Genomic DNA, 12,370 nt, shown 5'->3' with positions numbered 1-12,370 from the left:
GAGATATCTCGACCACATTGTTACATGCAGGGACCGATCCCGCCTTAATGACATGCTGTCCCGCAGAGTGTGGTGAAAGTTTACCTATTAAAGCAGGGGCCTTTTTGGAATCTATGCAGCAGCCCCAAGCAGCCAAGGTCTCCACAGACTTAATTTTTGGGACCTGGACAGCAGAACTATCAAATGACCCGGACATGAAATTTATTCTCGATGGTGTTAAAAATGGATTTCAGCTAATCCCGCCTGATTCAACGGTGTCACATGCCTTTGCACACAACAATAAATCTGCTCTACGACCTGGAGCTAAAGATCAAATTGAAGCGCAACTGGTTAAGGGTCTTCAAGAAGACCATTTTGCTGTAGCAGACAAGTCCCACATGCCCATAATCGTTAATGCACTTGGGGCTGTACCTAAAAAGGACTCGAATGAATTACGGATGATCATGGATTGCAGCCGACCGTTAATGGCAAATGCCAACTCATACATGGATTTAGAACATTACAAGTATGTTACTGTTGATGATGCAGCAAACCTCTGTCAACCAGGTTGTTGGTTGGCAAAAGTTGACTTAAAACACGCTTACAGAAGTGTTGGTACTCACCCCGACAGCTGGCGAGTTACAGGGATGTCTTGGTGTTTCAAGGACTCTAAACATTCTACCTACCTCTATGATAAGCGACTCCCGTTTGGAGCCAGGGCCTCTCCAATGATTTTTCATCGCCTTACACAATCAGTCTGTCGAATGATGGCCCGAAGAGGGTATACTGTGTTGGCGTACCTGGACGACTTCCTCATCATTGAACCAACTCAGCTTCAGTGCAAAGCAGCTTTTGACATTCTACTAAACTTACTAGAGTCTCTTGGCTTCACTGTCAACTGGACAAAAGTTGTCTTCCCAGCCCAATGTCTGGTTTTTCTGGGAGTTGAAATTGACACTGTTAAGTGTGAACTCCGCCTCCCAGAGGATCGTGTATCTGAGTTGTTATTCGTTCTCAAGGAAACCAGTTCAAAACGTAAATGCTCCAAGCTTCACCTCCAACGACTCATTGGCAAGCTCAATTGGGCAGCACGTGTTGTTCGAGGGGGCCGCACGTTTCTCAGGCGTCTTATCACCTTAGCAAATGCTGTTAAACGCCCGCACCACCGTGTTTATTTAAACCTATGCGCCAAAGCTGACCTCCTGTGGTGGACCTCCCTCTTACCTGCACACAACCGTAAAACGTGGTTCCCCTCAGCAACCCCAGAACTCCCTACAGCAGTGCTTACGGATGCTTCCCTATCTGGTGGGGGGTGCGTATGGGAAACTGACTGACTGTATGTTAACTGGGCCTTAGACTACCCAGCTCTCTGCTCTCTGCACATCAATTACAAGGAGACATTCACAATCATTTTGGCAGCCCATCGTTGGGCACCCTTTTGGTCAGGTTATCAAGTGGTCGTCAAGTCGGACAGCCAGGTGGCTGCAGCTATCTTAAACAAAGGTTCAACCTGTTGCCCAATAATAATGGACTGGATTCGTTCGCTGTTTTGGCTTAAGGAGTATTACAATTTCAGCCTGTTAGTCAAACACATTCCAGGAACAACCAATACCCTAGCAGATAGTGTTTCACGCCTTGACAATGTACACTACTGGCCAACATTCCAGGCATGGCTCTCCGAATCCCCTGTATCATATGATTTAGAATCTCACATGTCTTCATTGTCTCTTGCACTCCTTAGATACAAAGGATCAGCAGCAACTTGACCGCGAAGTCATCAATTTCCGGCGTCAAGCATATGCCCTTACTAGCAAGTCCACCTATATGAGTCAAATGCGCTCATACCTCTCCTTTTGTGTATACTACGGTTACCAGCCTATCCCAGCATCAGTATCAACCCTTAACCGCTACACAGCCTTCCTAGCAAGATCACTTTCAGCATCCTCCATCCCAGCCTATTTGAATGCAGTTCGCATCCTTCATCTTGAACATGGACTTGCAGACCCAACCAAAAACAATTTTCAGCTGGCAACCATACTTCGGTTAATTAAACGTATAAAAGGTTTATTAGTATCCCAAAAGAAACCAATTACGCCTCAGATCCTGTTAGCCTTCAAGAATCACTTAAACTTAGATGATCCTTTGCATGCAACATTTTGGGCAGTCTGTCTGGTAGCTTTCTTCGGCCTCCTACGTAAAGCTAACTTGCTATGCAGAGGATTAACACATTTCAACCCATCAAAGCATCTGCGTCGAGGGGACATCTTCTTCTTTACAGACTGGGCCATCATTATCAACAGATGGTCAAAAACAATCCAATTTAGTCAGCGCATACTGACTATACCTTTACCACGCATTGCCTAGCACCCACTCTGCCCTTATACAGCTCTCAAGCATGCTTTCAGCTTAGTACCAGCCTCCTTATCAGGCCCAGCCTTTGTCATCCCAGCTTCAACCAAGGGGGGTCTGGTCCCTCTGACGTATGGAAAGTTTAACTCCCTACTTAAATTATTGGCAACCACGATGAACTTGCATCCATCTAAATTTAGCGGACATAGTTTTCGATCAGGCGGGGCCACTCTGGCCTTTCAAGCTCAAATCCCAGCAGAACTTATCAAACGCTTAGGAGACTGGCAGTCAGATGCTAATAGATCTTATATTCACATCCCAGTTAAAGACAGAATGCAAGCAGTTAGTCGGCTGGCTTCGTTTGTTTAGATTTTCTTCCTTGCTCTGTTTTTCGTCTGGGGTTAGGTCGTTCCTCCCTTGGGAAAATTTCTATTAAATGGAAGGGATCACTTCCGAGCCCTTTCCCGTTTACCCCAGACTTTATTGTTGTTATTTTGTTTCTTCGCCTTTCGTTTAGAGAGTTAAGTCTAAAATAATAACATTTATCTGTATTTAACTCTGGAGGAAGGGGGAGAGGACTGGTACTAGTTTTCTCTGACATGCGCTCTACGTACTTCATTCGCCATGTGCTTATGCACAACGTAGCTTCGCTCCCCCCCCTTCCCCTCCCTAGTTATTTGTTGTTGTTATATTCCTTGTACATTTACCTTTTCCAGTTTGGAAAATTTCTATTAAATGGAATGGAATCACTTCCGAGCCCTTTCCCGTTTACCCCAGACTTTATTGTTGTTATTTTGTTTCTTCGCCTTTCGTTTAGAGAGTTAATAATATGATGCAAATGGACTTCTCTATAAACTCACTTCCTTCAACTTAATGTCTGCTAGTTTTTCATGCAAATAGCAAACCACCAGTTGTGGTTGTTACCCGTTTCATTCTACATAGCAATTTTCAATTTGGTTTCAAAATAAACTTGCATTTGGGTTTGTATCACTGTGCTCTGTTTTGCGTCCTGTACTTTCTTTGCTGTGTTGTTTGTAATATTGTTAATACTCTGGTTCTGGTTTCAAGGCACTTCAATGAAACACTGTTCAGACATCACTTACTTCCTGTATGAGATGAAGTAATAATTAAAAGTACATGTCATTTTGGGTCTGGGACATTGATGGGGATTCCTGGACAGGCTCCCAGAGAAGCTCCCATCTGCTTTCAAAATTATATCATTAGGCTAGCAAAACTAGTGCCACTCCCAAACCCTACGTTAGAATTTAAAATCCTTAAAACTCATAGTCTTGTTGTTATTGATAAGATGTTCTAGGTTCCGAGCTACTGTGTCTGAAACACCTCACAAGATTAGAAGCCACAGATTTAGGAAAGCCATTCCATAACAGGAACGTTTTAATCATTGTTCTTTGTTTCTGAAAGAGAGAGTCTATTTCACATATACGAGAAGCCTGGTGCAACAAGGCTCTAACCCAAGCAATTTTGCGAAGTCAACGTTCATGATTAGAAAACAAGACATTCTGTCCAGTGTTTGTGTGGTTCCTATAAATGTCAATGGATGTTCTTTTCAGAGAAATGTCCAGGAAATGGATCATGCCATCTTCAAATTTGTTGACCATAAAACATGTCAGATTTATTTGGTTTGTCCATCAACAGCATATCTTCAAACTAAAGTCCACAAAACTACTCATTTATAAGGCCACTGTCAAGCATTTTACGAACAATATCATTTTTGAGTTTTGTCATGATAAAAAAAACAACAACAACCGCCTAATGAAGAACCCAACAAAATGCCATCAATTTGCTTGTTGAGTGCTCTCTTAATTAATTTGGTGTTAATCAATTTATCGTCATTAACTCCAAAGAAAACAATCTGAGCAACTGTCAGGGCTTGCTGTCAGGGCTTGCTGTCAGGGCTTGCAAACTCCAATTCCTCTTAGAGTGAAAACAAATTGTTTTCCTTCCACATCTACATGGGAGAGTACCATAGTTTATGTGTGTGATGGTGGTGGTATCGAGTTGTGTTTGACAAACCCTTTTCATTTTTTATGTTTCCACATATAGCAATATAAAGGAACTGTTTTTTAACTGTTTAATAGCAAACCTCTTTATTTTTAAAAAGTGTGTTATTTTTAGTTAAAGTTAATTTGGCTAACAATTCCTTTCTATTTATTTAAATGTAAACAATTCCTTTCTATTTTATTTAAATGTATGTTGCTTGAAAACTGTGATCTGGTGGCCCTGAATGCAATTTGAGCTTTTCTGTAATTTTGAAAAGTCAAGCCCCACTGTTTGTTATTGTATCAAAAGCATAACACCATTCTTATCATGGTTATTCTATTGGTCAATTCCATTTCATCATTACTTAAGGTGGCTCGGTAGTTATTCTGGCCACACTCACCCGGCCGGGCATGTCAAACTTTGCAACATAAATTTTGGGGCTTTGAAGTGTTGGCTAAGAAATTTTGGGAAATATTTTGTCTTTCACTCGGTGATAATGTTACTTAATTCCATTTACTGGGGATAATATTTTTATTCTTACTGGTGTTTGACTGGACCCCATTTTTTGGACAACAACACTACCAGTAAAAAAAATTTTGGTGGCATACTTTTACTCAATTTCTGGAACCAGCTTATTTTGACTTAATATAAACCATGCCCAAGTTTCGGGGAAATCATTTGAGCAGAAGTTCTGAAGTATTAAGGTCAAAGATATATAATTGACTCTCATTTCCGAAACAAGCCATGAACCCAAATTTTGTGAGAAGCTTGCTCCAAAGCTTGCTAAATAAAAGTGGCTGGTTGATTAGTGATCGTGCAAACCATAAAAAGCACTAATCCCTAGTTCTCAAAACACTATAAAATGCTTGATAACCTCCTTGAATTTTCAAAGATGCATTTTGCAACAGTATTTGGAAGTAACTTTGGTGTCAAAGTCTTTCCACACAAATTGCATGGTACTGCAATATTTTGGCTACAAGTTTTACTGTTGTGACTCAAAAAGAAATAGGTCACTGTTTTCAGGATTGTAAGCTAATCCCCGACTGATCTCTGGTGAGGCAGAGAAGCAGTTTTATTAATGTGTGATTACAAATACAAAATGGGTACTACAGGTACAGGCTGAGCCATCTTTTTCGCAGTTGCTTAATATACAGTTAAAAAGACAATTATTAATAATAACAATGATAATAAATAAAAATAGCAATAATAAAAACAACAACAACGATGACAACAAAAATAATAACAATAATATTAATGATAATGATGTGCTTCAGGGCATGAATTATGTTTTCATTCATGACAGTTGGTTCATCGTATTTGACCAGTAAAAGTGCTTCACTGGGTCTATTTGTCAGAAAAGTGGAGTCTCATCAAAATGCGTGGGCACAGTTCGTGGATGTTTAAAATCTTGTGAGGGATGTGCTCTATGACTGATTAATCACCCAATGAATCGCTGTTGCAACACCAAAACAAGAAGGCAAGTTTATAAAAAAGTTGAGCATTTCTGCAAGTTCAAATTTTCTCATGAGTGCTAATGGGCAACAAAAGTCTACTAGATAGGCAACTAAAAAGACACATGGGGAACCATCAAAAACAGAACTTGTTACCCAAAGGGCAAATTAGCAAGACAGTTAGTGTCGAACACTGCATTAATAGCTGTCAAGCTCATTCTAAGAGCTTTGCGGCATCCAAAAGTTTTCTTTACTCTGCCTCCTCGACTCCTCAACCTCTCTTAATTCATTTATGTTTGCTGTGCCCCAAACCATTGCAGGAAAGAAAGTGAGTGCTTTGCAGGCTGTAAGTATACATGTAGAATACAGTAGGGGCAATTGTACACGTATCGTTTACCAGTTTTGTCATTTTAGTGCTGTTGGTTACTTTGTAAATGGCACTTCAAAAGTTAAGGTTGTTATTTGCTAACACAGAAAGCTCAACTTGCTAGAAGCTGTCTTGTTCACAGCTTTTGGGGTTTTAAATAAGAGTCACAACAAATAATAGAAAAAATATGTGGACTGCGACAAATGCTACATATGATATGCAAATATCTTCTGTGTAACATGCAGCAGAAATTGTTTTGTATCGCTGCCATACATCTATACCTTAACCTATAATATCCCACAGAACCTCACAAACTACCAGTAAGTTGAGAATTTTATTTTACATCAATTTTAAAAACAAAATTATTTTGTCCTAGTGGGAACAAATTATGGGTTGTTGACTAGTTTAATGGATACACAAGGATATTAATCTATGCATTAAAGTGGTACTGTACAATCACTTCTTCCTTAAGATTGTGAAACTCCATCTACTAAACACTCCCTCCGCTAAATTTTAAACCTTCATAGCAGGGATGAAAAGGAATTAAAAATTAGAAACTGGCTTATTTATCCAGCTTCGAAGAAGATGTGCTTTGAAAAATAATAGCCAAAACTATAAATTGGCTTCCCCTAACACATTTGGTTTGCAATGGTCTTCTTAGTATTGCTGGAGTACTTAGTGTACACGAAAAAACTCATAAGCTAACCAGACATTGAAGCATAGTATAAGGACATAAGCCCTGAAATTATTGAGAAAGTGCAGCCATTACAATTAAGACCCATTTACGTACAGGTAACAAAAAAATGAATTATTTTGGCAAGACACAACTCTAAAAAAGTTATCAACACATGGCAACTGATACATATCATAGTAAGGGCTGATGCTCACCATCCCTAGTCCCTTCTCTACCAAGACTTTCTTCGGTTTGTGTATGTTTTCCCTCATCCAACCCATGATGATCATCCATTACTGCAAAAAACAGAAATTCAAAGCATTATTATTAAACACAAAATCGCACAAATGCAATTATATTTTAAGTTAGACTGACTGTTTTAAAATAAGATACAGCCTTGCAGATTAAAAGCTGTTCCTCAGTAAAGGGAAATTTAAAAGAAAACAAAATGCAATCAGAAACAACTGCAAGAGTATGACTATCTTATCAAGACCTAAGTTTTTAAAGTCTATAATTTTCAACTGACAATGAAACCAAAACAGAACAGACAGAATCTCTAGTGGCAAAGTTTAGCTGATGAGAACTACATCACATTTACCAAGTGATAAAAGACGGTGTCGACAAAACCGGGATCGGACCGGATAACGGATCGGATCACGGACCGGATCACGGATCGGATCACGGACCGCATAACGGATCGGATCACGGACCGGATCACGGATCGGATCACGGATCGGATCACGGATCGGATCAAGGAAAAAAATTCAAAATTCAAAATTTTGTTGAGCAAATTACACTAGAGTGACTACTGTGAGCAGAACGTGATATTCCTTTATGCTTTTATAATATCAAGCCAACTGGGAGCTGGTCACAGATGAATTTTTTTCAGGCTGTTGGGTTTTGATTGCGATGATCAATCATGTCTTCATATCTTTCTCCGCAGTTCAGATAAATGATATTTCGTATATTCACTTGCATCAAAGGTAGACAGTCATTAAACGAGTCAGCATGGTAATAATAGGCCGAACGTATGAATCGAAACACAAAAACTAAAACCACTAAACAAATTAAACACCTGATGATTTCAAACAATTTCCGTCTGAGACAAGTCTATACTTTTACAAGATGCGAGTTTGGAATACGATATTTCACACTGGAATAAAACGAGACAAACCATCTGTATTTCAAGGAAATACAACTGTTTTACAAAAAATTACAAGAATAACATCGATAGTGTGAACGATAACGCAACCCGAAAATAAACAACATTTTAGGAGTTACGTCACGATTTTCAGAGTCATTCTTAGGGTCGTAAAGAGTTGCCTTTAAATAGAATTAAACCTTAACATGATCGTGTTCTAGGATAGGAAACACTTAAGAGGCAAGAACAAATCAAAACGGAATGAGGATCGTTATACGGTTAAGGATAGCAAAGATTAACGAGGACTGCAAATGACGAACTTGAAAAACTAGACTAGTTTTTTTTTCAAGATGCGCAAATCGTGCCGTAGCGCTTTTAAAGTAAGCCATGTCCTTAAGCTTTCGTACGTAAGTTCTCTAATTAACTGTAACGCCAACTGCAACGCTCACATCTGACACGAAAATGTAGCCGAGAATTAGCTAACGATACTAACAACAATTTCAAAACCGAGAATGGGAGTTCACGCAAGCTTCGACCCAACTAACGTTCAAATATAACTACATCTGCCTGTTCATTACAATTTAAATTCGTCGTAAATTAGGCGGTTATGTGGCTTTTTAAACGACCTCCTGTCATTCTCTGTAATTAACATGTCATTGCGTCAAATTCGGGATTCGTATTTTCATTTAACATATTTTAGTTTTCAACTTTTATTTTTTGTTTATTATTATCTTATAAGTGATTTGATTTTCTTGGGGGGATTTTTCTTCTTTAAAACTGTTTTTTTTTTCTGTGATCCGGTCCGTGATCCGATCCGTGATCCGATCCGTGATCCGATCCGTGATCCGATCCGTGATCCGATCCGTGATCCGATCCGTGATCCGATCCGTGATCCAATCCGTGATCCGATCCGTGATCCGGTTCGTGATCCGATCCGTGATCCGATCCGTGATCCGATCCGTGATCCGATCCGTGATCCGATCCGTGATCCGATCCGTGATCCGATCCGGTCCGGTCCGATCCTGCTTTTGTCGACGCCGGATAAACGACATCCTTGAGAACAAAAATACAAGTAGATAAACAAACCGTTTTCCGCTGCTTTAATTGTTTTTACATTAAAAGAACAAAAAAACTCAAGTATCCAAAAACATGAATAAATTCTCCAGAAGAAAACAAGAATGGCAATGTTCCTCACACAAGAGCTGGCACAAAGAGATAATGGCAATGCCACCTAATGAAGACATGACAAGGCATTGGCATGTATCCCTATTACGTACCAGCCACATAGAAAAGGAAACCTAGGCAAGCACTTCTTGAAGCAGCCTCACATGATGACTATATACGCTGCGTGTCTACAAAACATTGCTTCGTAACAAACAGCTTAAACGTAGCCAGTCAACGACAGAGGAAAAGAAGAAAAAAAGAAAAGAAGGACAAACAACACTGACCTTTACCGGTGATTCCTTAACGCTATATTGCGAGCCCTTCAAGTGCAGACTTTTACACTTATTCAATATCATCAAAAACAAAATCATCACCCGTGGACACAAATTGAGACCTTAAAACCCAACAACTTGAGGAACGCTTTGATTGCGTCATTTGAATTATTTTAGATTCTTTTGCATAAGTTGTTTATTATGTTGTTCGTTATGCTCAAAACTTCACATTGATAGAAGCAAAGAAATATCACACAAAATAAAGGCTCGAAAGTTCAAACTGTCAAAAGAATGGTAAACTCGATTTCTTGACATCCTGAACTAAACTCAAATTTCTTGAAACTACTGTTTTTGCTTTGCTTTATAGCATTTTCTATCCAACTAAGCTGTATATTTGGTGGCATTTGGCGATACAAGGGGGTAAGTGAAAATTTGCTCTGTCGGCAGGACAGCGTTTCGTTATGCCCGTGACGGAGGCAGATCTTCATTGCAAAATGCAAAACACAACAGTGTGGACTATACAAACTAGTACCAGCTTTGTTCGTGCCGCTTGAAAGCAACACGATCAACAATACTTAGATTGCTGATGAACATGTCGAAATGGCTTCGTAAACTTGAGCCATTTAAAATTACTCACTCCATTACTACAAACAACATAATGGAATACACTACACTTCACAAAGCTTCTTACCAACAATATTAAGCTTCAAAGGCAGCTGTAAATGTGTTTCGGAACATGCAGAAAGATCCGGCAAAACACCCTCCCTATAAAAGTCACAATCGATAGGTCTCGAGCTTTCACCTGGCAAACACCGTCCCGTCCCCTAGTAAAATAATCTCACAGGACACGGTCACAACGCATTTTCATTAGAAGAAACAACAACACATACAATTGGTCAAAAGGTGTTAGACATGTCTGCCACGCAGGACGAAAGTGCAACGCTACAAAGGCGCGCCTTCATAGACTAGACGACTTTCAGAGAATTTGACAGTTATGAGGCATTTTTTAGTAAAAGTTGGTAACAGGAATTTTTTAAAGTAATTTGACGTGCTGAAAATGAAAATACTTGTTACCAAATTTTTTTTTGCCATCTTCAGCCTCAAAATGACGTCACAAAAACGACATTGAAAATGACGTGATCGTGGTATTAACTTTGCAAAATAAGTTAGATACTAAGCCGTCTGCTTTGTATTTGCACCTCAGAATACCACATAAGTTGCTTTCCGCCTAATTCCAGTTAGATTAGTTCGATTACGTTGCAGAATACATTCAAAGCAGCATGTGACGTCATTAATGACGTCACATTTAGCCATATATTTACTTACTTGTTAATTCCTGCCTGTGAGTGGTCACAAAATTTGAGTACTGAATGAAAACACACCTTACGTTCTGCTGGCTTTATTAGTTGTTCAATTGTGGGTAAACAATTAAGCCTGCGGCTAATAGCTGAAACTTACTGCAGATCCTTATGAGTGTTAATCTATATGTATACCCTCACCGAGTAGGATGGTTTCATTTTGTTTTAAAATACAAGCATATTACTTAGAAGTTTCCCTATGAGCAAATACTCATTTATACATTTGCCGTAAAGTAAATCCTAATGCGTGTGTTTTTGCCTCAGAAACCAATTTAAAGACTATGCCTTCTGTTACAGATAAATATCGGAAAAATTCATTCCAAAGGGTTATTTTTCAAACCTTAACTTGATGACTTTGTTGTCAACAAACACTGGTACAAAACAATTTAGCCTTCTTGCAACTGCAGCGGAGATTTGTACATCCAGTAGAGCATGAGCATGAGATTATTTCCTGGCAGGCTTTCGGAATCGGATCTTGTGTCATTGGGAGTGGTTGAAGTTTGTTATCAGCGATCTTCTTCCACCTTAATGTTTAAGGATCTGGAAGATGAGGCTCTGAACAGTGAGCTGGTTTCCATACAGTTGCCTGATAGTAAACACGCTTTACATGTAGTGATAAAGCATCACTTGTCGGTGGCAGTGCCTCTGGCTTGCCTTTCTTCGAGAGCAAATAGCTCCGGCCTCGTCAACTGATCCAATGCTATCCAATTTGTACATTTTACAAACAAATTCCTCGACTTCTTTCATCTTTTCTTCGGTTAGCTCTTCCTCTCCTAGAGAGGAAAGAAGTGTATGTCGCTTTAGGAATACTTTCCAAGCTGATTTCTTTAACGGTTGCATATGAAGGACGTTGTGTCGCAACCCGTTAAGGCATGAAAAGGCAGAGGAGCGGATACAGAACCAGCTGAGAGATTTTCGTAGACAGCCTTGATATTGAAATACTTTCGCTTTGTGGCTGTTCCAGACATCATGTACAGGTTAGGACAAGGGAGTGGGGGACATGTCCGATAAGATGCAACAAGACATCCGAATCCCTTGCCGATACAACTACGTTGTCAAGACTGCTGTTGACGCAGTGAACCATCAGACGTGTATCTGCTTCCTCGTGGGTTGCCTTTAACGCAGACAGGTCGATTGCTCTTTCTGATAGTTGCACTTCCCTTTCATCTACAAATCTTCCAGCAACTACAACAACTTTGTCTAGGGGTGCGTTCACAATGATGTGTTCCGACAGGAACCTGGCTAGATCTGACTTGTCATCTGGCAATGCAGGGAAGTTTGGCCAACTGTGAGGGAGAGGGACACTGCCATCTTCAATAGCACGTCGGATAGGGCGAGTGAACTTTGTGCGTCTTTCTCTCGTTCCTGACTTGATGGAATCTTCTTGATACCGATCAAATATGACGTGGATTTGCTGATAGCGGGATCCAGCTCGAAGAACTGCTGCTTGAAAGCTCTCTGCAAAGTCCCCAAACGTTTGAGCACCAGATGGTCTCCCAATTGCAGAAACTAATGCCAGACCATCTATTAATAGACCTGAGCTGCCTTGAAGCCCTATTTCACTTAGGCAATTTATCCACTTGTAATTAAGTCTGCTGAGACAAATTTCTGCCCA

At 39.9% G+C, this 12,370-nt stretch overlaps 1 protein-coding gene and 1 long non-coding RNA gene across 2 annotated transcripts in view; one reads left to right on the top strand and one right to left on the bottom strand.

The window, feature by feature from the left end:
- LOC145495944 (uncharacterized) overlaps window positions 1–10,336 on the bottom strand; it is a 13,593-nt gene extending 3,257 nt beyond the window's left edge. The window contains exons 1-2 of the long non-coding RNA XR_014050491.1: window positions 10,089–10,336; window positions 7,036–7,116 (exon numbers count right to left, since the gene is read on the bottom strand). This is a non-coding gene — a long non-coding RNA (uncharacterized LOC145495944). The remainder of the gene's footprint in view (window positions 1–7,035; window positions 7,117–10,088) is intronic.
- LOC145494160 (uncharacterized) lies at window positions 48–1,313 on the top strand. The gene has a single exon (XM_081473622.1). The coding sequence runs from the start codon at window positions 48–50 to the stop codon at window positions 1,311–1,313; it is 1,266 nt and encodes a 421-aa protein (XP_081329748.1).
- Window positions 10,337–12,370: the final 2,034 nt, after the last annotated feature.

Source organism: Orbicella franksi, chromosome 8, assembly GCF_964199315.1.
Source record: "Orbicella franksi chromosome 8, jaOrbFran1.1, whole genome shotgun sequence".
In the NCBI taxonomy this organism is placed as follows: Eukaryota; Metazoa; Cnidaria; class Anthozoa; order Scleractinia; family Merulinidae; genus Orbicella; species Orbicella franksi.
Note: the sequence above shows the minus strand (reverse complement) of the source record. Positions and strands in the feature narration are given on the sequence as shown.